The 27569-nt window shown below is 38.6% G+C and overlaps 3 protein-coding genes across 6 annotated transcripts; all 3 read left to right on the top strand.

Annotated features, from left to right (window-relative positions):
- The first annotated feature begins 959 nt into the window (after positions 1-959).
- Positions 960-6515, top strand: LOC111321338 (uncharacterized). Its single transcript, XM_088746486.1, has 3 exons — positions 960-1042; positions 1712-3753; positions 4759-6515. Exons 1-3 carry the CDS (start codon positions 979-981, stop codon positions 6220-6222), a joined length of 3570 nt encoding a protein of 1189 aa, XP_088602612.1. The 5' UTR covers positions 960-978; the 3' UTR covers positions 6223-6515.
- Positions 6516-9358: 2843 nt separating this feature from the next.
- LOC148741474 (uncharacterized) lies at positions 9359-16143 on the top strand. 4 transcript variants are annotated; one of them, XM_088743141.1, is made up of 6 exons: positions 9359-9440; positions 9581-9635; positions 11399-11462; positions 11700-11787; positions 12170-14220; positions 14374-16143. In XM_088743141.1, the coding sequence occupies exons 4-6, from the start codon at positions 11706-11708 to the stop codon at positions 15823-15825; spliced, it is 3585 nt and encodes a 1194-aa protein (XP_088599267.1). In that variant the 5' UTR covers positions 9359-9440; positions 9581-9635; positions 11399-11462; positions 11700-11705; the 3' UTR covers positions 15826-16143. The 4 variants fall into 4 exon arrangements, with proteins under 4 accessions (XP_088599267.1, XP_088599271.1, XP_088599278.1 ...); XM_088743145.1 differs by having other exon boundaries at positions 11399-11787; XM_088743152.1 differs by lacking the exons at positions 9359-9440; positions 9581-9635 and having other exon boundaries at positions 10959-11462.
- Positions 16144-21054: 4911 nt separating this feature from the next.
- LOC148741473 (uncharacterized) lies at positions 21055-25414 on the top strand. The gene is made up of 2 exons (XM_088741760.1): positions 21055-23647; positions 23802-25414. Exons 1-2 carry the CDS (start codon positions 21566-21568, stop codon positions 25254-25256), a joined length of 3537 nt encoding a protein of 1178 aa, XP_088597886.1. The 5' UTR covers positions 21055-21565; the 3' UTR covers positions 25257-25414.
- The last annotated feature ends 2155 nt before the right edge of the window (positions 25415-27569 follow it).

Raw genomic sequence — 27569 nt, 5'->3', positions numbered from 1 at the left:
CTTCCTGTTAATGAAATTGCTGCCTGAAAATTAACAATGGCATCAATAAGCAAATTCTTGTTCATCACAAATATGGTAATCCACTGAAATAAGATAATTTGAGGAAAATTTAAAGAAGCATAATTTAATCATTAATGCAGCCTAGAGACAAGAGGAACCGTGAGGTTTCCGAGTTAGCTCTATCTATTTGAATTCAAAGAGCAGTAGGAGAGAAAGAGCCAGATTAATCAAAGGGTAGTGTAGTATTACTAGGTAACTAGCTAATACTAGATTTTCTATTCGAGTTACTAATGATGCAACTTGTTCTTTGCTAAAAATCTGTCAGGCTTCGACTTAATTGGTTTTAATTTCTACTCTGAAAGGCTCTTTTAATTTCTCTTTAACTGGTCCAGAGTAGCCACATCAGCACTTAGCGTGGAAGATTTGGTGGGGCATTAATTCACAACGCCACAACGACATATGCTAAAGTTAAAACAGTTCTTAAAAGGACAACAAACATTGCATTCTAGGTTACGTTGTTTTCAACTGTCCGTGGGCGAAGATTCGGTGTGGCGTCCCTCGAATATCGAAAAGGACACTACAGAGGTAAGTTGCCATCAGCAGAGGTTAGTTTAGCTAAAAGTGAAATACTTAAACTACACTGTCCAACAGTTCATCGGTCGTCCTCCATGCTTGAAGCAGTGAAATATTTGTATATCTGTTCAGGATAATTCAGGATACTTAAGTTGTAGTACTTGCTAGGCTGAACTCATCGAAAAGTTACTCTTTAAAAGGCATCGTTTAGCGATTTATGTACACCCTCAATACACATGTTGTAGAACTATGGTAACCAGAATTAAGGCGACCTACTCTCAACTTGCTCTAAGTTGCGCGAGAAATACTATTTGGGTCAATTAGGTGCAGTTTGTTTAAGTTTGTTGAAGATTTTTTTGTCTATTTTACATTTAATTTAAAGGGAAAGTGACTGCGGAGAAGAGAATGGTAGAATTTTCATTTCTCATTCTGACTGGTGTGGCCTTGTTGCTAATAGATCAGGCGACTGGTATGTTACTTTAATCAAGGATAAAGATTCGGTGGGGATGGAGAGCATTTTTAAAGTCAGTGTTAAAACACGTTCAATATTTCCTGTACAGAGCTGTTGTACAAACTGCAGTTAATAAGTTATATTTCTTCGCCCCACACAATAATTAACTGAGACATTTTTCTGCGTGTGACTTTTGTCAGGTGCACAATGTAAACAAAATATGCAAATAAAATAAAAAACGAGCCCCAAGATGAGCGAGTCTTTCAGGGAATTCGCCCAGTTATGAGATTATGACTCTTCCTGATTTATCGACTTTTATGTTAGTTACGTTTTTCTAAATAACTTTAATTTTCTTTGGAAACGTTAGGCAAAATTTTTTACTTCGATTTTGCAAAGTAAGAGAAAATAATTTTTCTTCTGACGGTGGAAAGTAACCTTAACGATGGTGTTTGAACAAACTATCTTACAGGTACATAGACCAATTATGAGTGCATCACTAACTTTTTTAATTTTTTTTTAATTCTTATCCGTTCCTCGGCGAACTCTTATTCACCGTAAAACATTATATCAAATGGTACGTCCCATCACTTTCATCAGACCATTTGTATCAAATTGAAATGTAAATCAGTTGTTACTGTGAAGTGATCCCTTTTTATTTATAATGATCTTTTTAATTTTATCTGGTAGGAAACCGTTGTGACAAGAAGCTCGATTTTGAAGATACAGCACAGCAAAACTGCCTCGTCACAGTACCGAAGACTAAGGGCAAGATTTCTTTCTCGACTTCAGTAGCCAAACACGGGAAAACATCACTGAAATGGGAGTCGGGCGCCAGAGGAGAATCTAAATTGAGGTACAACCTACCAAACTCGGCTTACGTAACGGGAAACGATCTCAGGAGAGGAGGTGTAAAGATGTGGATCTACAAAGACGCTGCATCTTCAGGACAGAAAATGGGAATCAGGCTGGGAGACCGTAGAAACGGACCGCGGGTAGGATCCTTCCACATCAACTTGGGTTTTTCAGGCTGGAGAGGAATATGGGTGTCATTCGATGAATGCAAACAAAAGAAAAATAGCCTCAAAGATCCTGCAACGATCACTAGGATGGACTTTGTTCTAAACCATAAAGATACCATTTACATCGACTTACTTGGGTTGGTAGGAAAAATGTCTAAGCAATCACGTGATAAGATAGTTCCAACTACGAGATTTGGTCCAAAGTACGATTCAAAAAACTTCTGGCAGCAGACTTATCGCTGGAGTCAGCAGACGCCCACCGCTCTTCCACCTTCCGTCGACTCTTCCAAGACTCTTCATCTTTCTCACATCGAAAGTCGCTTGCATAACTGGTATGCTGATGAGACACAAACCACTTATGATTTCACTGGAGAAACAAAGATGCGTTGGAATACCCTTCAAGAAAGTTTCGATACTGCTCATAAGGAATACGATAGACTTAAATTTACGAATAAGCCTGATTATAGCAATCCTGGTTCCACCAAGATCGTGATCACTGGTCCTCCGTTATTTTGCCGTAACTGTGAGAAAGGAACCAGGGATTATTCCACAGAAGACCCAACAAGGAAGTTCAGCTTTCCTATTATGAACATCATGTTACCTTTAGCACTTGAGTTTTACCTTAAATCACGTCCTGACGAGGTAACTAAGACGGTAGCAAGAGAAACGGCAGGACTGTGTTCTGGAATTGTTGCCAAAGTGCAGCAGTCAATCCAAAAAATTTGCGGGAAATGGAAAAAGAGACAGGATGAGTTCCGAAACTACCTTGTCAAACTACCATGTACGGAAAGCAACGTCCGAAAATCGCTGTATTTTTTTAACAAAGCACGCCTTCAGAGAATCCTCAATCTACTTGATTACATCGAAGAACAGGGATGGGCCGATGGAAGTGGAATAGGTTCCCTGGATCACGAAATGAATCGGGATGGTGCTGGATACATGCACACTCTTTTTTTCCTGAAAAGATCTTTACATCAACCCTCAAGCAACAATAGTAGATTAAAGAAATTGATAAACACTGCCAAATGGTACAATGATTTTGGAGAAGTTTATCAATCGCGTTTCGAATTCAGTGGAACTACGGCTGACAGAATGATCACGATATTTTTGTTTAGATTGATAATTGTGTTGACGATGCCTGTGACTACTGAAATTGAAAAAAGGGAAAGGCAGAGGGATATGGATGCTTTGAAGAGGTGGATGGATAACGCCCTGAGTATTAACAAAGCATTTGGAGGAGTTATCAAACCTGATTACACCGGTTTTCATCACAAAGCGTTCTATGCATCAGCATACGCGCCACATGCGCTGCATACAGCAGCACAAGTGCAATATCTCTTAGAAGGAACACACTTCGCTTTATCAGATGCATCTAAACGAAATTTACTTGAAGCTCTCAAAGTAATGAGGCTTATATCTGTGAAGTACTCTACCCCGAGCAGTGTGGGAGGACGTTTTCCACACTTTTCTAACGAGGTTTTGATAAATATCCTTCCAGCGTATGCATACATCAGCGTCTCCCATCCATACCAGTCTTTAGCATTGGTTCTACCGAAAGGGATAACTATTCCAAACACCAGGAACGCTGGCATGTTTCTACGTTTGTATGAAACATCTGACAGAAACGTGAAAAATTACTTGGAGGATGGACGGGTTGGCAGTGGGAAATCATACATGAACAGCCTCGGATCTCTGAAAATAATGAGCGAGGTAAGTCATTCGATTGAAATGGCTGAAGAAAAGTCGTTGAAGTTCCTGATATAAATTTAAATAGCTGTAAATATTTATTCTTGGGAAAAAGATAGCATTTCTTCCCAGATGCTATACATCACTTTTTCGTCAGACATAGGTTGACTGTCACCAAGGCCAAATTTAAAAGTCAATACTTAACTGTGAAAAAAACCATTAAAAAAAATTGGACAACGAAACAAAAAAAAACATCGAGACAAGAAATAAATAAAGAAACCATTGGAAAATCAAACTCGATTGCATTTAGTTGCACGGTCTCGATGATAAATGAGCCGTTGCACCATAGTTTGGCTAATGAGGTTGGGTTCTCTTGTACACCATCACTTATGTCGTTCTAATATTGAAAACTCTAGAATTTATTAATCGGTATTTTCAGTGGACGTTTACAGTAAAACGGCAGTTTCAATTGCCTTAATTGGAGATGTCGAGGCCGATAATAGCTAGCTCATATCCAAACTCTAATCTCGAAAAAAATATGTTAGAAAGGAGAGGCTGATTAGTTATAAGTTTCCAGCGAGATGGACAAATAAAAAAAAAATAATAATCAGCCATTGATATTGTGCGCCAGATTTAGTGATAGTCAGAGGTTAAAACTCGCTATGTTTTATAGAAGTCCAACGCTTACAACAGCTGAATCTAACAACTGTGTTAGTTCGTGTGACTGTGATTGAGATATATATATATATATATATATATATATATATGAATAATTAAGCTTGTGCGAGTAACGATATATCTACCTCTATGTAAAACGACTTGGGTAAAACTTTATTCCTTAATTGGAATTTATTTAATGAACAAATGAACCTGTGGGGCATATCTTAGCGGCAACATTAAGTATTTTTTGTGCGTTGCATCGCAAAATCACTTTTAAATGAAACGAAAATAAATACATTAAATAGAGATCTTTGCACTTGTATCGTTACTGTATTTCACTTTTGACAGAGACCTTTGTTTCGTTTACAGCTCAAATCCAAAGCCTCAGCTCCTGAGACCTCTCCTGAAGGTCACTGGTCCATGAACTTTGCTGCCCTCTCAATACATCGTCGTAAGGACTGGGCCGTAACAGTCAAAGGTTTCAACAGGTTTGTGTGGGACTTTGAAGGATCTACAAAGAAGAAAACTCCGGAAAACGCCTTTGGTACCTATCAAAGCCATGGATCAATGCTGATAGCAAACAGTGAGGAGGCGTTGAAAGCTCACGATATTGATAACGGATGGGACTGGACAAAGGTTCCTGGAGCAACAACGATAAATATGACTTTATCGCAAATAAGGCTCAGAGAGGCACGGAATTTTAGTCCACTCTCCTATGCCGGAGGAGTTACCTACAAAGGACCAGAGCCTTTATCCAGCGGGGTATTTGGGATGGACTTCCATCAACCAGAAAATCAATTCTTCGATGAAAAGCATCCGTATCCTAAAATTAAGCTTCATTTTAAGAAATCTGTCTTTTTCTTTCAAAACGTTTTAGTCTGTCTCGGAAGCAACATTAAAATAGATAATGGTGGAAAAAGAACTATCGCACAAACTACTCTATTTCAAGACAAACTGATAAGAGGTGCTTCTAAATTTTCTAATGTAATGGACGGCCCCGCCAAAGTCACCTCAGATCTATTCGCAGCTGTAAACCCTCCTTCTACAGACATGCCTAGAGGCTACACCACTTTAGTGGACACTAAGGGCAACAGTTATTACATTCCAGGATCAAGTGCGTCTGATCTCAAAGTACATGTCCAAAATCAAAACTCCAAAACCGCAGCTGCTGTCGACTCCAGCAGTATCTACACTACGGCCTGGCTAGAGCATAGTTCCACGAGTGCGAAGTACGAGTACGCTGTGTTCGTAAAAACAGACTCTTACAAAAGCACTGCCACCACCATTTGGAAGCGCCAGCACGGGAATCATTTGCTGTACACGGTTCTGCAACAAGATGATAAGGCTCACGTGGTACGATTTGGTATTTCACCACAGCGCAACATACTCATTACCCCATTGTACGGGTATGTAGTGTTTCACCCCACATTAGAACTCCCTCAGGGTGGTTTAATCACAAAAGTGACCAAACAATGTCGCATTATGGTCGAGCAGGATTCCCGATTCGTTTTTTTAAGCATCAGCTACCCTGATCTGAATTTCAATGTCCAAGATGAACTGGAAACATCCGACGACGTTAACAGGGAGGAGCTCTATGAAATAGAAAGTCGTGAAGTCGAGGTCGAGGTCACCTTATCAGTGGAGGTGAAGATGACTCTCCCTGATTCAGCAGTGAAAGTACATGGATCTCCATTTGGCTATCAACCACGTGTAGAAGTAAAGCGTATGCCTGCCTCTCTTTCTCCTTCCAATTCTTCCCCAGGAAAAGGGAACATAATCGCGTTCAAAAATCTTAAGAATGGGTTCAGTGTTGAGGTGAAATTGGAGAAATAACCAAAATATGGTCTGAAGAGATTATCAATGTACTTTTTGGGTCTTTATCGTCTTAAATCTTTCTCGTATGGTATAGAGAATTAATATAATTTAAAGGGAATCACCAAATGTTGATCCTTTATCAAAGAAATTGTAAGTATTCATGTTAATACGAAACATTACGTACATAAAATAAATGGGGGTCTTATTTTGCTTAATTACACTATACGATGAATATATGAAGTTCATATATTTTGAACTGCGGCTATAGATACGTATGATGCACGATCCTCGCAGTAGAGAGCGCTATTTATGCAATAGCGAAAGTCAGACCTGAAAAAAAAATCAGACCTGTACGGGATTCGAACCACTGACTTCTGCGATACTAGGGCAGCGCTCTACCAATTGAGCTAACAAACCAACTGGGAGCAGGCCGTTAAGCAGGGTTTATTACGAATCAACTTAACGGCCTGCTCCCGGTTGGCTTGTTAGCTCAATTGGTAGAGCGCTGCACTAGTATCGCAGAGGTCAGTGGTTCGAATCCCGTACAGGCCTGATTTTTTTCAGGTCTGATTTTCGCTATTGCATAAATAGCGCTCTCTACTGCGAGGATCGTGCATCATACGTATTTACACTATGCAGGGAAACACACACACAAATGTAGATACAGGGGCCTCAGCATGAACCTCGAAGCCTCTTTATTGCAAAACTACTATAAGAAACCACACGCACAGTATAACGCTGAACACGACACCGCCGGATACGAAAACCCCCACAACCAAGTTGTGGTAAAAACACCGCTGTGGTGCCGCCAACCTTGGAGGCTGAGGTAAACGGAAAACTAGTAATAACAAATTACCAAAAGTAAATATCTCAAAAATTACCGACAAAATTTGGATATAAGAGAAAGAGTGCTGACCTAAACTGATTCAAATTTGTAACGAGCAACACAATAAGCTACCCATAATTCCAAAAAAACAGACCCAGTCCTCTAACCCGTGCTGGCAAATAGCTATATCTGCCTATTACGTTGGCGTAACATCTTCTTTAATTTCCCTTGACACAATTTTTAAGCTGTAGTGTTTAGTTGAAATCTATTAACCTCAGGTTCTTATTGCGGGCTGTCTTTTGTATGAAAAAGCAAAAAGGAATCGAAATCAGCTGAAACTGCGTTCTGATCAACGTGAAAGAAACCTTTGCTTTGGATAAATTATAGTCTATCTAAAACATTCAAAAGGTTCATGTAACTCTAAATAAATGTATCATTCCAAAAATTTGTCTCAAGTGCTACCACATTCGAATTAATGCGTTTTGCAGGTTAGGAATTTCTTTTGAGAGCCGAAAATACATTATGATCCAAAATTCACTTTTACAAAAGTTTTTTGATTGCATAACTTATTGCACAAGTCTCTAACATGACTTTCTGCTGGCTTCCCCGCGGTGGGCCTGGGCTTTCTGACATACAGGTCAGAAAAAAACATGTTCACATCAGTCGTCCATCAAACCAGAGAACACCTACAAACCTTCCACTCGTACAGTATTGACTCGAACAAATCTATGCACATACAATTCAACTCTTTGCTCATCGTGTGAAGTGGGTTGTTCTTTTGTTTTTTGGGAGGGAGGGGGGGAAGGAATATTGTTCTGCACTTTAAAGATAACTTACCCCTGTCATTTCTCCAATAACCATCTCACATAGTGACTCATGAAAGAGTCATGAAAACAAATGTTGCTATAAGTTGGTCATTTACGAAGCAAAAACCAAATTTCTCGTTGGAGGACACCCTCTAGAGTTGAAAAAACAAACAAATTGTCCTTTAATAGAGCTGTCCGCCTACGAGAGTTATTCCCATAAACGGATATATAAGAAAAATAAGGTGCATGTTCACTTACCGGACAGTTGATTAGCGGGTGTTAAGTAGGTACTTGTTTTATTGGGTAGCCAAAAATAGCAAATGAAATTCTTATTGATGTCATTTGTTAAACTCGAAAAATAAAAATAAAACAAATATACATTAAAACCTTTCTATATTCGCAAAAAGTTAAACGAGACTTATTCCTACCGTCCATACATGTGGATACATTGAAATTATGCATGGGTTCTCCGCTTATGAGAAAGCGTAACTCAAATTTTAGACTTTCACAAGTGTCCGCGTCCACTTACGAAAGACCGCACGCTTATGGGAGGCGAAACGGGGAATTGAAAAAAAGTGTCTGTGACTGGAGCTGTCCGGTTACGAGGGTGTTCGTTAGTGGAGAGTTGACCGTTCCCTCCTGGTGAAACAATGTGCGTAAAGGGAAGTCAAGGACTATATAAAGAGTGTCATGTACGATATAACCATGTATACCTCATTAGATAGTTTAACATATAAAAAGCGCGGATTTTTTTAGAGTTGCGCAGTACGAGGATAAATACGAATAATGAGACAGATAGAGATAGATTATGCCACTATTATTTTATTTCTGGTATTTGGCTTCTAGTTTTCTATATACTTTCTAAGGCTTTATCAGACCACCGCATCGATCGCGTGTGGCGTGCACAAAAGACCAAAACAACAAAAGCGTAAACCATTAAGGTGTTCCCTATGACTACCTAAAAAAGAAGAAACTGACGAGTTTAAATTTGTTTGAAGAAAGTTATGCCCTAAAATGAAATGCAATAAATCGCCAATTAACCCATTGTAAAAGCGGTTTTGTTAAAAGAACATTCCATAGTTAACTTTTCTTAACCTTTTGTTAACGTGTGATCATGAAAGGTTGTTGATCTGGAAAATTGAAATTTCTCTCATTTCGTTAAAACTTCCTGCTAAGGAAGAAATAAAGTCTTGAAAAATATATGATTTGTCAAATTACTACAAAACGGTTGTTCAGGTAACATGACACTATTAACTAGAAGTTGTCAGATTTTACAAAAATTACAAATTACCGCATTTCAAACAAAATTTTCGGCTTTCTTCTCCACAGGGTGCTATTGTCACCTTACAAAGAGGCCTGTGGTAAGAAATTTTTTGCATCTTTAGACGCTGTCATGCTCCATGATTCTATTGTCTTCTAGCATTTTGGTCAGAGAAAGCAGATTTCTTAATATATTGTTACTGAACCAATCAGAGATTGTCAAGATTTCCACTACAGGATTGCAAAACAATTTTTCCAAATAGCTTTCTTTAAATAGAATCTTGCTTCTGTGGAGGCCAAAAAGGATACGGTCACCAGAAGGTTTCCGAGTCACGCTGACCAAGGTAAGCAGATCATTTCTCAGTTAAACAGTTCATAGATATTCTTGATTAACTTTGGTTTTGGCCACTTACCTGATATATCCTACCCAATTCTAATACTCACATTAGCTTTTGAAATTTTGTATTTATTCAATTTTAACTAGATTTCTGCTCCTGAATCATTCCAGACAGAAAATACCTCAAAAAGTTTAAGTAAAGGTGCGTCTGTTCCTTTTATTGAGTTTGTTTACTAACTTGAATTCCTCTGGTAGACGGATGTGACAATTCGTTTGATTTAATTATTTTTAAAAAGGAGGCAAATTCCCTTTTTTGATTATTCATTCACTCTAACATCTATAAGAAAAAAAAACACGTTATAAGGAAGACTGTGGTAGAGAGACAACGAGAAAAGGAGAATTATTTAAATCAAATCTAGAGACTGTAAGACCCGAAAGAAGTTCAAACAATAAAACAGAATTTCTCCGTTGAAAGCTTTCAAATTTTAAATAAAGTGTTCTGTGTATAAGCAACATCAACCAAAACTAATATAAGAGCAAATTCAGCCATTCTGCCCGTTGAGAAAATGTGTTCCTATAACAGGGCATGTTAACTGGTGGACTTTCAGTGCTTTCCGCTTAACCTTTCTTGACGGTTCCAGCGCATGCGTTTTGCTTTTTAGCTATACTCATTATGATAGTCAGTATCCAAGTGACGAGGAAAATTGAGAGAATCCTCAAGAGAAAGCTTTGTTTCTTTTTTATTTATTCATTTCACTTTGGTAAAAAAAAAAAAGAACAAAACAAAACAAAACAGAAAACAAAACAATAAAATAAATAAGCAAATGGTAATAGTTACCTTAACCTTACTTGAGTACGTACAACAGCTTGCTATGAATTCATCAGTTCCATACCCTTTCTTACAATGTCGTACTTACAAATAAAAGCCCTAATTTCTCACAAGAAATAGTTGTAAACAGAGGAGTTGTAAACTGTAGAATTAGAATAAAAGTCAACGGACAATAAAAGTTTGTTTTGCTTGTGATCTCTCAAAAGTTGACAGGCAAATACCGCACTTGCACCTTTGCGAGAGCCTCCTTACGAAAAAGTGCAAATTAGAGACCGCCAAGAACTCACAAAAGGGGCGTGCGAGTACGTAAGTTTGCAGTAAGTGTTAAATGTTCTCAGAGGAGTCGAGGGTAATAGAATACCTTGAATTTGAAGTAAGCCAAGCTCACTCCATTTTTGTTCTAGGAACCCTCGCATATACCTTTAGACTCCGGTGGTAAGAAAAAGTGTAACTATACACCACTTTCATAAATGGCTGCCGGATTAATATTCTTTTGTTTAAATTTAAATTTGCCTGGGTGGCCTCGCTTGAGATAATGTATTCTTTTGAATTTTGTACTGGAGAACGAGGCCACCTAGGCAAATTTAAATTTAAACAAAAGAATATTGATCCAGCAGCCATTTATGAAAGTGGTCTATGATCTTTTAATTTTATTATTTTGAACAAAGTAAATTAGATACACTATTTTCATCTTATATATCGGTAAGCTAAGCTAGGACTCAGAGAGTTGATGATATTCAAATTTGTCGTCCCCAGAAGATTAGTGAATCGTTAGAACAAAAGCGATTCTTCCGCAGCTTCCTTTCATTCTCTCACACTGAAGATAAGAAGAAAAAAATGAAAGCTCTAATAGCAAATTTCTTCATAACTCGTAAAAGGTGAATTTGTAGAGGTAAGTACAAATGTGATTGAAAGAAAATAAAAATAGCGTTTACTGGATTGATTTGAAACTGAGTTCGCATGAGGCATTTTTTCCAAGTTTCTCGCTCTCCCTTTCCCCATGAAAACTCAAAATATATATGCAGTCAGTTAGGATTCTTGGTTTAGAATTCTTTCTTGAACTTATTTTAGGGATGAAACATAACATTTAGCTGAGTTATTTATAATAATTTGGTTTTGATTTTTTATTTCCTCAGTTATTAGACATCCCCCCGAATATCAGAGGAGAATACAGACAGGGTTAGACTTCCACTAGCGGAGGTTAGTAAAACCAAAATAATACAATTTCTTGGTGAAACCTAAAACCCTAGCCTCCTATTGCGAATACTCTTTGAACTAGGACAGCACAGGGCCCGTCATATGCACATTTTACGCGTTCTCTGAAATGATAATATTTCAAGGTATTTCTGCGTTATGGATTACTGCAATTATTACTGTTTATCTATGCTAAATGATTGCAATTGAATTAAGAGATGTCTCTTGTATATACATATTTAGGGGAAAATGCATGTGAAGAGAAGAAGTCCAGGATTCTCGATTCTCCTTCTGACTGGTCTAGCCTTGTTGCTGATAGATCAAGCGGCTGGTATGTTACTTCGGCCGCCGGAGGATAAGCTGTTTGAGCATGGAGAGCACTTGACACGTTCAATACTTTCATACTTGGTGTAAATAGTACTGACAGTAATATTTCTTTAACCCACACAATCAAAAACCCTAAACTCCCTTATTCGGAGTAATGCAATGAATCGTGTGTTAGTCTTTCTTGAGGAAAGTTTCTATTATAACTCTTTTGGCCAGAGAAACATTATAATAATTGGTAATTCTATGACTGTCATAGTGGTATGTTAAATCAAACTGAAGCATAAATTAATTGCTACTACAAAAATCAAATGATTTGATCGATGAATGATTTCGTTTAACCATTTTTTCTCATACAATGATTTACAATTTTTTTACACAATTGACAGGAAACCGTTGTAACAAGATGTTAGATTTCGAAGACACAGCCCAGCAGAGCTGCCTCGTTAAATTACCGAAAGATCAAGGGAAGATTTCGTTCTCGACATCTGTGGCCAAACACGGTACAACATCACTGAAATGGGAATCGGGTGCAAATGGAGAATCGAAATTAAGGTACAAGCTACCAAAATCGGCGCACATCAAGGGAAGGGCTCTAAAAGGAGGAGGAGTGAAAATGTGGATCTACAAGGACACTGCATCTACTGGAACCAAGATGGAAGTAAGGCTGACTGAAAAGAAAAAGAAGAACTCAACGCGGATAGGATCCTTTGAGATTAACCTGGGATTTTCGGGTTGGAGAGGAATATGGATGTCATTCGCTGAATGCAAAAAAACCAAAAACAGCCTCACAGGTTCCTTAAAGATCACAAGGATGGACTTTGTCCTAAACCATGAAGACACCATCTACATCGATTTGCTTGGCTTTGTTGAAAAAATGTCTAAACAATCTCGTGATAAGATTGTTCCAACTATCACGAAATTTGGCTCAAAGTACGATTCCAGCAACTTTTGGCAGCAGACTTATCGCTGGAGTCAGCAGACACCCACTGCTCTTCCGACCTCTGTCGATTCTTTGAAGACTACTCACCTTGCTCATATTGAAAGTCGATTACATAACTGGTATGCTGATGAGACACAAACCACTTATGATTTCACTGGAGAAATGAAGAAACGTTGGAAAACCCTTCAGGACAGCTTCGATGATGCCCATCAGGAATACGATAGACTAACATTTACGAATAAGCCTGATTCCAGTAATCCTGGCACAACTAAGATCGTGATCACCGCCCCTCCATTATTTTGCCGTAACTGCAAAATGGGGACAAGAACATATTCAGCAACAGATCCAACAAGGAAGTTCAGCTTTCCTATCATGCGTATTATGTTACCTTTGGCACTTGAGTTTTATCTTAAGTCGCGAACCAACCAGATAATTAAGACAGTAGCTAAAGAAAGGTCAAAGCTGTGTTCCGGAGATGCCGCCAAGATGCAACAATCTGTCGAAAAAATTTGCGGGAAATGCAAAAAGAGACAAGATGAGTTCCGAAACTATCTCAACACACTATCTTGTACCGAAAGTAACGTCCGTAAATCACTGAATTTTATCAACAAAGCACGCCTTCAGAGAATACTCAATCTACTTGATTACATTGAAGAACAAGGATGGGCAGATGGAAGTGGAATAGGCTCCCTGGATCACGAAATGAATCGGGATGGTGCTGGATACATGCACACTCTTTTTCTACTGAAGAAGTCCTTACACCAGAACTCGAGAAATAGAACCAGATTGGTAAATTTGATTAACACTGCCAAATGGTACAATGATTTCGGAGAAGTTTATCAATCAATATACGAGTTCAAAGGGACGACTGCTGATAGAATGATCACAATATTGCTATTTCGATTGATGATTGTCTTGGCGATGCCCGCTACCACAGAAATAGAAAAGAAGGAAAGGCAGAGGGATATGGATGCTTTGAAGAGGTGGATGGATAACGCCCTGAGCATCAACAAAGCATTCGGAGGAGTTATTAAACCTGATTACACCGGTTTTCATCACAAGGCGTTCTACGCATCAGCATACGCTCCACATGCGTTGCATACAGCAGCGCAAGTGCAATATCTCTTAGAAGGAACACAATTCGCTTTATCAGATGCATCTAAACGAAATCTACTTGAAGCTCTCAAGACAATGAGGCTTGTATCTGTGAAGTACTCTACCCCCAGCAGCGTGGGAGGACGTTTTCCAAATTTTTCTAAGGAGGCTCTGATAAATATCCTTCCAGCGTATGCATACATCGGCGTCTCCTATTCATCTCAGTCATTGGCATCGACTCCACCGAAAGGGATAACTATTCCAAACACTAAGGACGCAGGCATATTTCTACGTTTGTATGACACAACGGACAAAAACGTGAAAAAGTATTTGGAGGATGGAAAAGTTTACAAGGGGAAATCATACATGAACAGTCTTGGATGTTTGAAAATAATGAGTGCGGTAGGTTTTTCAATATTTAACTGGCTCAAATAAACAGAAAAAATCTACCATTTTCTATAAGGTCCTACGCTTGTGAAGGATGAATCTGACACCTTTGTATGTTGCATCTTTAATTTACAAATGAAACCATTAATTGATACATCTCTTTTATAGCTCAAATCCAAAGCCACAACATATGAGACCTCTCCTGAAGGTCACTGGTCTAAGAACTTTGCTGCCCTCTCAATACATCGTCGTAAGGACTGGGCCGTAACAGTCAAAGGTTTCAACAGGTTTGTGTGGGACTTTGAAGGATCTACAAAGAAGAAAACTCCGGAAAATGCCTTTGGTACCTATCAAAGCCATGGATCAATGCTGATAGCAAATAGTGAGGAGGCGTTGAAAGCTCACGATATAGATAACGGATGGGACTGGACAAAAGTTCCTGGAGCAACAACGATGACTTTGACCTTATCACAAATAAGGCTCAAAAAGGCACGAAATTTTAGTCCACTCTCCTATGCCGGAGGAGTTACCTATAAAGGACCAGAGCCTTTATCCAGTGGAGTCTTTGGGATGGACTTCCATCAACCGGAATACCAATTCTACGACAAAGACCATTCGTATCCTGATATCAAGCTTCACTTCAAGAAATCTGTCTTCTTTTACCAGAACGTTTTAGTCTGCCTTGGTAGTAACATTAACATAGATAATGGTGAAACAACTAGGGCACGGACGACACTGTTTCAAGACAAACTGGTAAGAGGTGCATCAAAATTTTGCATTAAAGTGGACGGCGCGACCAAAGGCAGCTCGGACATATTCAGAGCTGAAAATCCTCTTTCTAAAAAAAAATCAAAAGGCTACACCACTTTAGACGACACCAAGGGCAACAGTTATTACATTCCAGGATCAAGCGCATCGGATCTTAAGGTACATGTCCAAAATCAAAAATCTCAAACTGCAGCTGCTGTTAACTCCAGCGGTATCTATGCTACAGCCTGGCTAGAGCACAATTCCACGAATGCCAAGTACGAATACGCTATATTCGTTAATACAGACTCTTACAGAAGCACTGCCACCTCTAATTGGAATCGCCTACACACGAATTCAAATCGGGTGCTGTACTCGGTTCTGCAACAGGACGATAAGGCACACGTAGTAAAATTTGGTATATCACCACAGCGTAACGCACTTATAAATCTATTGTACGGCTACGTGATCTTTGATGGCACATCAAAACTCCCTCAGAGTGGTTTAATCACAAAAGTGACCAAACAATGTCGCGTCATGGTCGAGCAGGACTCCCAATCCGTCTTTTTAAGCATCAGCTACCCTGACCTAAATTTCAGTGTCGACGAGGACCTGAAAACATCTGGCGACGTCAATAAGAAAGAACTCTATGAACTAGAAAGTGGTGAAGTCGAGGTCGATGTCACCTTATCAGTGGATGTGAAAACGACCCTCCCTGATTCAGCGGTGAAAGTACATGGATCTCCTGCTGGTTATCAACCAAGGGTTGAAGTGAAGCGTCTGACATCTTCTCCTCCCCCGGGAAAAGGAAGGATAATTGCCTTTAAAAATCTCAAGAATGGATTCAGTGTTGAAGTGAAATTGGAGAAATAATCTAATTATAGTGCAAAGAGACTTCCTAAAGATTGCTTCGGTCACAGTTGACTTATACCCTCGTCCATATACTCATATACATCTTTGCTTATATACTCATGCTATACATAATTGACATAATCCAATGGCGATTGCCATATATTGATCCAGTTTAAAATAATCGGAATAAGTGTATATGTGGATATGTAACCCTACACGAGAAAATAAACGGTGGTCTGAAAACAATCCAAAAGGATTTGCAATGGATTGTCGTTTAATATCAGCTTTTATCATAATTGTTCCGGTGATTAAAGAGATGCATACGCTCTTGTTGGTCGAGGATTGCGTCATATCTCTACATATTATAAGAGGCACGTTAAATTTCAAAATGGCTGCCCGGCATTTTCATCAATGTTACAGAGGAAGTGATCAACGCAATAGAAGAAAAGTCAATTCCAAAAGGTACGAAAGATGCTATTTAGTTTGGCGCAATACTTTTCAATGACGAAATTTGATCATGAAACTCTAGCTATCGGAGTATTACTGAATACAATTCAGTGGCGATTGCCATAAGTTGATCCAGATGGAGTTGCAATTAGTTTTTATGCGGATATATATAACCCCTACATGAAAAAAAAAATTAAACGGAGGTCTGAAAATATTCTTTCTTTGTATTTGTTCTAGATACTCCTGCTGCGTGTTTATAGGTGTTGAATATAATTCATCCCTGACGGCGATATATCCGTTTTCCTTTGACCTAATTTCGAAACTGTAGTGTTCAGTAGACAAGGACTGAATTCAATCTATCGAAATTTAAAATCCAATATTTACTTTGTCAATCTTTATCTAATTGCACAACTCATTGCGTAGGTGGACGCCGTACACTTTTATTATGTGGGAAAGCTATTGCACACTCAGTTACACGCTCCCTACAAACCGGAATATATAATTCTACAGCCCCAAGTCATAGAGCTCCATCATGCTGCGAACAACTTCGCCATCTCACTTCATAAACCTGATGGAGGCGATGTTATTTGTTATTCACGGAAATGAGACAACTATCATTGATGTTATCAGTTTTTTTAAAAACAAACCAGAAACTGACGTAAGGATTCTATTAATTGCTCCATTAATGAAGATGATTTATCACTATAAGAATGGCAGTTAGCAATACGGATGCCGTGAAATGGTCGAAAAGGTCTTTAAGGAAATCATTCTTGGTGCGCTGGATATGCGGATTTTGCGCTTAGGGAAGCCATTCCATTTTGTATGTAATCAGGCCATTCAGAGATTTCTTTATGGTAGCCAACTCACATTATCAACTCAGTTCATGAAACCAAATTATCTACGAATCATGTATGATAGTAAGTAAGCACTTTTGTTAACAATAAGTACACTGTCAATCTTTCCTTCGAAAGTTCCTATATTTGAGACATCTTCTGCCGAAATCTCATGAGTATTCAGTCATCATCTCAAACACAGTTCGAAGACCGACCTACTGTAATGATAATTCGCCAACTAAACAATTATTAAAAATAATTTGGATATATCAACAAAGTTGAAATGGTAAATTGGCCACCGTAATGATTACAAAAGCTGACTTTTCGAGCGTTAGCCCTTCGTCGGAGCGAATAGAGGAATTGTGGGTTGTATGTGCTTTTAAAGGCAGAAAATGGAGCTACGTTATTGGTGGGAGCATGGCAACGAGAAAAACATGAATAAATTAGTGGAATGAAAAGCGTTCGTTGATCCCTGTGGGATTTAGACTGCCGGTTTGAAAGATGAGCTTTTGTTCAAGATTTTTACGGCTATAACGTAGCTCCATTTTCTGCCTTTAAAAGCACACACAACCCACAATTCGTCTATTCGCTCCGAAGAAGGACTAACGCTCGAAACGTCAGCTTTTGTAATCATTACGGTGGCCAATTTACCATTTCAACTTTGTTTATATATCCAAATTATTTCGTTACTCCCACCGACGCAGCCCCAAACAGTTTCTTTCGAAACTATCAGCCTTTAATTATTAAAAATGTTCGGTTGCTAAAACATTCCAAAGTCGACGTTTCTCTTAACACCAAGTAAAAGGTTGATGAATTTCACCGAAAAGGTCATATTTCCTTTGTAAATATAAACGATGACTTGTCAAATTGCTAAGAACGGTTCCTTGACTTCCAATATGCTACTTCCATGTCCATTTTTCCAAAAAAAAACTTTTCTCCGTTTTCATCTTCCCGGGGTCCCACTGCCATCTACAAGAAAGACTGTGGTGAGAAATGTTTGACATCGTGAACTGCTGCCATGCCTCCTGATTCTATTGCCTTCCAGAATTTTGGTCTGTGAAAGCAGATTTACTAAGTTGTTACTCCGCCAATCAGAGACGGTAGAGATTTTTATTACTGATCGCAAAAATATTCCAAATAGCTTTCTTTAATAGAACCTTTCTTCTGGGGAAGACTCAAAAGAGATAAAGTCGCCTAAAAGTTTCCTTTGTGCTGACGAAGGTACAGGTAAAGTTGTATTAAGTTCATTTGTTAGTTGACCAGTTAATCGGTAATCTTTATTGAATCTGATTTATTTACTTCTCTAATCTTTTTTTTTTTTATCGAATTTTGATACAAAAATTGAAACCCCTACATTTTAATCAAGTTTCTGCTCTCACAAAGATATTCCGGCCAACCACCCAAGAAGACGCCTCTGCTTTAAATAAAGGTTCGTTGGCCCATTTTATTTTAGACCACTCGTCGTATAATTGAGCTTCTTAATAACCTAAATTCCTCTTGGTTTGATATGACAATTTACTTAATCCTTTTTAATCGGGAAATTAAGATCTCGTTTAAAAATCTCGTTCAAGTTTTCATTTACCTTACCATCTAGAAGAAAAACCACTTTGATAGCTCTGGTAGAGCAACAATACGAAAAGGAGAACATTTTTATTAAACATAAAATCTGGAAATCCTAAAATTCAAAACTGAGAAGTTCAAATATGAAATCAAGGTTTCTCCGTTGAAAGCTTGGAATTACGTGTGGAATTTTTCTGTGTATGAGGAGCAAAAACTGTCAGTTTAATACAGATACATAACTTCCCTAAGCGCAAAATCCGCATATCCAGCGCACCAAGAATGATTTCCTTAAAGACCTTTTCGACGATTTCACGGCATCCGTATTGCTAACTGCCATTCTTATAGTGATAAATCATCTTCCATTAATGGAGCAATTAATAGAATCCTTACGTCAGTTTCTGGTTTGTTTTTAAAAAAACTGATAACATCAATGATAGTTGTCTCATTTCCGTGAATAACAAATAACATCGCCTCCATCAGGTTTACACCTTTTCTTATTAAGGCGCACTTTAAATACATCCCTAAAATAGTTGAAGAAATAGTTGAAAACAATAGAGCTTCGAGAAAAATTCAATGAACAATGATAATTTTTATGCGGGTAATCTCTCAAAAGTTGACAAGCAAATACCCTACCTGCACCACTGTGAGAGCCCTCTTAAGAAAGGCATTATTTAAATGCCTTCACGTGCTCGCAAAGGAAGCTACAAGCACAACGAGAGAGAAGCGAGGGAATCAGCAGAGATTACCTCGAAGCAAGGCTGGCTCATGATTAATTTGTTCTAATAACATTGAGGTGTACCTCCTGTCAGCACCCTTCTTCTTAACTTAGATATCAGTGCGCCGGGATTCAAAGAGGTTTAAGTAGACATAAAGTTTAGAGTTGATATTTAAAAAATTACACCCCCTCCCTCCTTCCCCCTCCCCCCGCAAAAAATTAAAGAAACAAACAAACAAAAAAAATGTCATTTCCTGTGGTTGTGGAGTTTCGACTGAAGGAACGCAAATCATCGAAAACATTACTCTCTAGTCTTGTTTAAATGATCTCTAAAACTTTTTTCAAGCAAATAGTAGTGGTCAAGGAAAAAAGGATCAGATAAATCAAAGTTGACATCATCACCCACACTACAAAGTGGGACCTGAAACTTTTCAAAGAAACCAGCGCTAGCTTGAATAAATATTTCATTCGATGCAAGTACCCTTAATCAAGTCCAATGAGATCTGTCTGGATAGTCAAAATAATAATAATAATAATAATAATAATAATAATAATAGTAATAATAGCCACTATGGCAGACTGAAAAGAAAAAAGTGATAACATACCATGTTCATTGTGGGAATCTTTTATATGTCATGCAACTGGCGTACGTTTGTCCTTTAGAAATGCAACAAACAGCTAAAAATATCTTTAAAAAGAAATATAATAAGTCAGGGTATCTCTATTTGGATTTCTTCACAGAAAGCTGGTATGTGAGCACGTACAAACAGGTCACGTGTTTATTATCTAATACGTTCCAGTTCTCTTGATTTACGTTAAGGTTCCAAAATAACATTTTTTAAAAATTCATAAAACGTTAATTTGCTGGGGTGCAAGTAACATTCGATGTGGAGAAGAGGAAGGAAGCAATTTCTCAATTTATTTGGATGTGACAAAAATTTCATACACCACGTCACTTGAAATTTGGAAAGTGAAAATTTTTTTCATAGCATTCTCTTTTTTCCTTGTAAGGTACGATTCTTGGCTTGAACACTTACTTGAACTAATAACCGGCATTAAACATTACGTCTAGCTAAGATACTTATCATATCTTGATTTTAAATTGGTGATTTCGTCATTAATTAGACATTCCTCGGATAGCAGTACGCTTCCATGGCCGGAAGTCAATAAACCCTAGTGTATAAAGCACATATATAGAATGAATTGAATTATGATTATTCATTCATTGTTTGACTCAAGCGAAACCCGTATTACAAATACAGACCATTCAGACTATACAGTTATACGACGACTAAAGGTCGACCTACCCATCACGCGTCCATTATTTAGTGTTTTTTCCGCTTTGTCTGAAGTCATGATACTCAATGTATTCTTGGTTTAGAATTCTTTCTTGAACTTATTTTAGGGATGAAACATAACATTTAGCTGAGTTATTTATCATAATTTGGTTTTAATTTTTTATTTCCTCAGTTATTAGACATCCCTCCGAATATCAGAGGAGAATACAGACAGGGTTAGACTTCCACTAGCGGAGGTTAGTAAAACCAAAATAATACAATTTCTTGGTAAAACCTAAAACCCTAGCCTCCTATTGCGACTACTCTTCCAACTAGGACAGCACAGGGCCCGTCATAGGCACATTTTACGCGTTCTCTGAAATGATGATATTTCAAGGTATTTCTGCGTTATGGATTACTGCAATTATTACCGTTTATCTATGCTGAACGATTGCAATTCAGTTAAAAGATGTCTCTTGTATATACATATTTAGGGAAAAATGCATGTGAAGAGAAGAAGTCCAGGATTCTCGATTCTCCTTCTGACTGGTCTAGCATTGTTGCTGATAGATCAAGCGGCTGGTATGTTACTTTGGCCGAGGATAAGCTGTTTGAGCATGGAGAGCACTTGACACGTTCAATACTTTCATACTTGGTGTAAATAGTACTGACAGTAATATTTCTTTAACCCACACAATCAAAAACCCTAAACTCCCTTATTCGGAGTAATGCAATAAATCGTGTGTTAGTCTTTCTTGAGGAAAGTTTCTATTATAACTCTTTTGGCCAGAGAAACATTATAATAATTGGTAATTCTATGACTGTCATAGTGGCATGTTAAATCAAACTGAAGCATAAATTAATTGCTACTGCAAAAATCTAATGATTTGATCGATGAATGATTTCGTTTAACCATTTTTTCTCATACAATGATTTACAATTTTTTTACACAATTGACAGGAAACCGTTGTAACAAGGTGTTAGATTTCGAAGACACAGCCCAGCAGAGCTGCCTCGTTAAATTACCGAAAACTCAAGGGAAGATTTCGTTCTCGACATCTGTGGCCAAACACGGTACAACATCACTGAAATGGGAATCGGGTGCAAATGGAGAATCGAAATTAAGGTACAAGCTACCAAAATCGGCTCACATCAAGGGAAGGGCTCTAAGAGGAGGAGGAGTGAAAATGTGGATCTACAAGGACACTGCATCTACTGGAACCAAGATGAAAGTAAGGCTGACTGAAAAGAAAAAGAAAAAGTCAACGCGGATAGGATCCTTTGAGATTAACCTGGGGTTTTCGGGTTGGAGAGGAATATGGATGTCATTCGCTGAATGCAAAAAAACCAAAAACAGCCTCACAGGTTCCTTAAAGATCACAAGGATGGACTTTGTCCTAAACCATGAAGACACCATCTACATCGATTTGCTTGGCTTTGTTGAAAAAATGTCTAAACAATCTCGTGATAAGATTGTTCCAACTATCACGAAATTTGGCTCCAAGTACGATTCCAGCAACTTTTGGCAGCAGACTTATCGCTGGAGTCAGCAGACACCCACTGCTCTTCCGACCTCTGTCGATTCTTTGAAGACTACTCACCTTGCTCATATTGAAAGTCGATTACATAACTGGTATGCTGATGAGACACAAACCACTTATGATTTCACTGGAGAAATGAAGAAACGTTGGAAAACCCTTCAGGACAGCTTCGATGATGCCCATCAGGAATACGATAGACTAACATTTACGAATAAGCCTGATTCCAGTAATCCTGGCACCACTAAGATCGTGATCACCGCCCCTCCATTATTTTGCCGTAACTGCAAAATGGGGACAAGAACATATTCAGCAACAGATCCAACAAGGAAGTTCAGCTTTCCTATCATGCGTATTATGTTACCTTTGGCACTTGAGTTTTATCTTAAGTCGCGAACCAACCAGATAACTAAGACAGTAGCTAAAGAAAGGTCAAAGCTGTGTTCCGGAGATGCCGCCAAGATGCAACAATCTGTCGAAAAAATTTGCGGGAAATGGAAAAAGAGACAAGATGAGTTCCGAAACTATCTCAACACACTATCTTGTACCGAAAGTAACGTCCGTAAATCACTGAATTTTATCAACAAAGCACGCCTTCAGAGAATACTCAATCTACTTGATTACATTGAAGATCAAGGATGGGCAGATGGAAGTGGAATAGGCTCCCTGGATCACGAAATGAATCGGGATGGTGCTGGATACATGCACACTCTCTTTCTACTGAAGAAGTCCTTACACCAGAACTCGAGAAATAGAACCAGATTGGTAAATTTGATTAACACTGCCAAATGGTACAATGATTTCGGAGAAGTTTATCAATCAATATACGAGTTCAAAGGGACGACTGCTGATAGAATGATCACAATATTGCTATTTCGATTGATGATTGTCTTGGCGATGCCCGCTACCACAGAAATAGAAAAGAAGGAAAGGCAGAGGGATATGGATGCTTTGAAGAGGTGGATGGATAACGCCCTGAGCATCAACAAAGCATTCGGAGGAGTTATTAAACCTGATTACACCGGTTTTCATCACAAGGCGTTCTACGCATCAGCATACGCTCCACATGCGTTGCACACAGCAGCGCAAGTGCAATATCTCTTAGAAGGAACACAATTCGCTTTATCAGATGCATCTAAACGAAATCTACTTGAAGCTCTCAAGACAATGAGGCTTGTATCTGTGAAGTACTCTACCCCCAGCAGCGTGGGAGGACGTTTTCCAAATTTTTCTAAGGAGACTCTGATAAATATCCTTCCAGCGTATGCATACATCGGCGTCTCCTATTCATCTCAGTCATTGGCATCGACTCCACCGAAAGGGATAACTATTCCAAACGCTAAGGACGCAGGCATATTTCTACGTTTGTATGACACAATGGACAAAAACGTGAAAAAGTATTTGGAAGATGGAAAAGTTTACAAGGGGAAATCATACATGAACAGTCTTGGATGCTTGAAAATAATGAGTGCGGTAGGTTTTTCAATATTTAACTGGCTCAAATAAACAGAAAAAAATCCACCATTTTCTATAAGGTCCTACGCTTGTAAAGGATGAATCTGGCACCTTTGTATGTTGCATCGTTAATTCACAAATGAAACCATTAATTGATACATCTCTTTTATAGCTCAAATCCAAAGCCACAACATATGAGACCTCTCCTGAAGGTCACTGGTCTAAGAACTTTGCTGCCCTCTCAATACATCGTCGTAAGGACTGGGCCGTAACAGTCAAAGGTTTCAACAGGTTTGTGTGGGACTTTGAAGGATCTACAAAGAAGAAAACTCCGGAAAATGCCTTTGGTACCTATCAAAGCCATGGATCAATGCTGATAGCAAACAGTGAGGAGGCGTTGAAAGCTCACGATATAGATAACGGATGGGACTGGACAAAGGTTCCTGGAGCAACAACGATGACTTTGACCTTATCACAAATAAGGCTCAAAAAGGCACGAAATTTTAGTCCACTCTCCTATGCCGGCGGAGTCACCTACAAAGGACCAGAGCTTCTGTCCAGCGGAGTTTTCGGCATGGACTTCCACCAACCAGAATATCAATTCCTTGACAAAAAGCATCCGTATCCTAACATTAAGCTTCACTTTAAGAAGTCTGTTTTCTTTTTCCAAAACGTTTTAGTCTGTCTCGGAAGCAACATTAAAATAGATAATGGCGGAACAACAACTAAGGCACGAACGACACTGTTTCAAGACAAACTGGTTAGAGGTGCATCTAAATTTTCCATTCAAATGGACGGCACGACCAAAGGAAGCTCAGATCTATTCCCAGCTGAAAACCCTCTCTCTACGAACAAGGCGAAAGGCTATACAGCTTTAGTCGACACCAAAGGCAATAGTTACTTCATTCCAGGGTCAAGTGCATCTGATCTCAAGGTACATGTCCAAAGTCAAACTTCGCAAACTGCAGCTGCTGTTGACTCCAGTGGTATCTACGCTACAGCCTGGCTAGAGCACATTTCCACGAATTCGAAGTATGAGTATGCTGTGTTGGTGAAAACAGCCTCTTACAAAGCCACTGCCACATCTCTCTGGGATCGCCAACACGGGAATGGAAATTTTAAGCTGTATATGGTTCTGCAGCAGGACGAGAGGGCACATGTAGTAAAATTCAGCATGTCTCTAGAAACCAACGCAGCCACGAGACCATTATACGGCTATGTTATCTTTCAGCCCACAGCGGAACTCCCTAATGATGGTTTAATCACAAAAGTGACTAAACAATGTCGCATCATGGTTGAAGACAACCCGGCAACCCTATTTCTTAGCATCAGCAACCCAGACCTGAATTTTGATGTAGCAGAGGAGCTGGAGACATCTGGCGACATTAACAAGAAAGAACTCTATGAACTTGAAAGTGGTGAAGTCGAAGTTGAAGTTACATTAGCAGTGGATGTGATAATGGTCCTTGATGATTCTGCAGTCTACGCACATGGATCACCGGCTGACTATAAGCCACGTGTTGAAGTAAAGCGCATGAGTTCCTCCCCTCCTGGAAAAGGAAACATACTTGTCTTCAAAAATCTGAAGAACGGTTTTAGTGTTGAGTTGAAATTGAAGAAATCATGAGAATAAGGTCCTTAGAGATTACCAATAGATTGCTTTGGCTTATATCTTTCACTAAGATCAAAGGGGATACTATATATTAATCAGATTAATGAAATTGCTGCAAATATTTTAGATAACAAAGCCTACGTGAGACGAATTAATAAATGGAGGTTTGAAAACGATCTCATTTTTTTTTTCAATTAATGCGGATGCGTCTTCACCGTGAGCTGAAATTGATTCTGTAATGACAATACGGCTCAAACAGTGGCGCTACAATTTGTACCTGACGCATTCATCAAGCAGCCGTTAAGTTTTTTTGAAATCAAATTTAGTTTTTAACCCATAGGGAAATTTTTTTTCTTGGGCATATATTTAAAAAAAATCTGAAATGAGTCGAAGGTGTCTTTTGGTTAAATTGGAAAGAATATTTACTTCAATAATACTAGGAGCTCTCATGGAGCAGTGAAGTGCTTCCGTCTGTTACCTTTATTTAGTTCTTATTAACCGAGCGGGAAGTCTGTATGGGAGAGTCTTGACCGAGGTCAAGATTCTCCCATACAGACCGACCTAGCTCGGTTAATAAAATGTTTATTATATGGCTGTGTCTTATATGCCAATTTTTTATATTCTTTGTACCCTTTTTTTTTAGACCGGTCTAGATGCCGGTCTAGATGGGAAAATCTAGACCGCTTTAAATATTGACTTCAGCCAATCAAATTCGTGAATTCGGTTGTTCCCAGTCCTTGTGAGACACAGCCATATAATAAGACTGCATTATGCCACTGCCCGACATATAAACATAACAAGACAGTGAGTGACTCGAATATTCCTGGGCGTCAAGTGAACTAAATTATGACACTACATGATGCGCACAAATACAATTGTATGAAAAGGGTAAACTTCAGTATCAACTGAGGATTCAAGTTGAAAACGGATTTCCTTTCTAGTAAGGAAAACCAATTTTTGAAACTAATATTAAAGATTCTAACGTTCACCCAACTCATTTTCCATGATATTTGTTCGATAAAAGCACGATAGACTGTGTCTCAATTATAGTGGTCGAGAAATACATCGTTTATAAATGGCTAAATTAAGTTTCGACAATTTATTCAACTCTTTACAGCAATAATCCTGCCGATTGGGCGATAGATGAGATTCTAGTTTTCATTAAAGGCAAGTTGCTGACTAGCTAGGATGTGTTACAATGCGATTTCTGACAGCTATTTCCTAATAATAACCATCCGGCATTAAGAACAGAAGAACAAAAAAAATCTACCCACATGCATTCGATCAATATGAGCACTGCCTGCCAACGATCCTGCGGTAAACTCAAAGGGCAATTAAACTCAACGAACTGAAAACCCACAAAAAACATATCAAATTAATATTGATATTACATACATTCTGTGCAGAGTATTGGGTAGAGGACGACGATTTTGTTTCAGAAAGAAAACACTGCAGTTCGTGAACACGTGCAAGCTAGAGTTCTTTGTGGTCATGTGGACACATGTTTGACATGTTTATGGTTTTATGTAACGCAGCAGGAGATGTCGTGAGTAAGGTTGTGGTTATTCCTGGTGATGAACGCACTTGAAATGATGGGCATCGAGGCTTGCTGGAACGCGAGACAGAAGATAATAATTCCGCGTACGACATGAATGTATAACTTTCTGGTTAGAACACTTTTTGGGTATTTCAAATTTACTTACGGTTGAGTCCATGCAAAAAATATAAAGTTGTAATTTTATAAAAAAACATGACTTCCACTAAATTGCACTAGCAGGCTTGTTGCGACAGTACTGTCAATTGTGGTGAAATGTGAAATTTTACCTTCGAGGCTGGACCCAGATTCTGCCTGAGCAGATTCAAGTTACCTTGAATCCCGCCATGGAAGAACTGAAACGTAAATGTCTAGCAGATTGTGGAAAGTTGTACCCCTTTGCAGGAACGTAGTGAAAGAAATACCAACTTTTCAGATTCAAAAAATATATATTTCTTACATCCTTTTTCCCTCCTCAAGTATCTTAAACAGATATGTCTTCATGTTCAGTCCATATAAAGTTACAGAAGAACCTTTAGAAATGATGATCAAGAAAAGAAGATGAGTTGTAAAATTAACTCCTTTTCAGTTGAAGCTTAGGAAGGTTAGGTAACCCCACAAATCTCAACAAAAGTGCCTCTCAGTCTGTGTTTTTTCACTCCGACTCAATGCAAGACAGAAAAGGCCATGTTTGATTTCAGAAGTTAACTTTTGGTAATAAATTATTTGTCAGATAAGGAAGCATTGTTTATGTCATTCGCTATTCTTTCTTCTACCAGATACTTGCACAAGCA

Source organism: Stylophora pistillata, chromosome 1 (assembly GCF_964205215.1).
Source record: "Stylophora pistillata chromosome 1, jaStyPist1.2, whole genome shotgun sequence".
Classification (NCBI taxonomy): domain Eukaryota; kingdom Metazoa; phylum Cnidaria; class Anthozoa; order Scleractinia; family Pocilloporidae; genus Stylophora; species Stylophora pistillata.
This window is presented reverse-complemented; position numbering and strand designations above follow the sequence as displayed.

Coding starts and splice junctions, on each gene's coding strand:
- LOC111321338 (XM_088746486.1), top strand. CDS start 979: ATGGTAGAATTTTCATTTCTCATTCTGACTGGTGTGGCCTTGTTGCTA. Junction 1,043..1,711: donor GCTAATAGATCAGGCGACTG/GTATGTTACTTT, acceptor TTTATCTGGTAG/GAAACCGTTGTGACAAGAAG. Junction 3,754..4,758: donor CTCTGAAAATAATGAGCGAG/GTAAGTCATTCG, acceptor TTTCGTTTACAG/CTCAAATCCAAAGCCTCAGC.
- LOC148741474 (XM_088743141.1), top strand. CDS start 11,706: ATGCATGTGAAGAGAAGAAGTCCAGGATTCTCGATTCTCCTTCTGACT. Junction 11,788..12,169: donor GCTGATAGATCAAGCGGCTG/GTATGTTACTTC, acceptor CACAATTGACAG/GAAACCGTTGTAACAAGATG. Junction 14,221..14,373: donor GTTTGAAAATAATGAGTGCG/GTAGGTTTTTCA, acceptor TCTCTTTTATAG/CTCAAATCCAAAGCCACAAC.
- LOC148741473 (XM_088741760.1), top strand. CDS start 21,566: ATGATTTACAATTTTTTTACACAATTGACAGGAAACCGTTGTAACAAG. Junction 23,648..23,801: donor GCTTGAAAATAATGAGTGCG/GTAGGTTTTTCA, acceptor TCTCTTTTATAG/CTCAAATCCAAAGCCACAAC.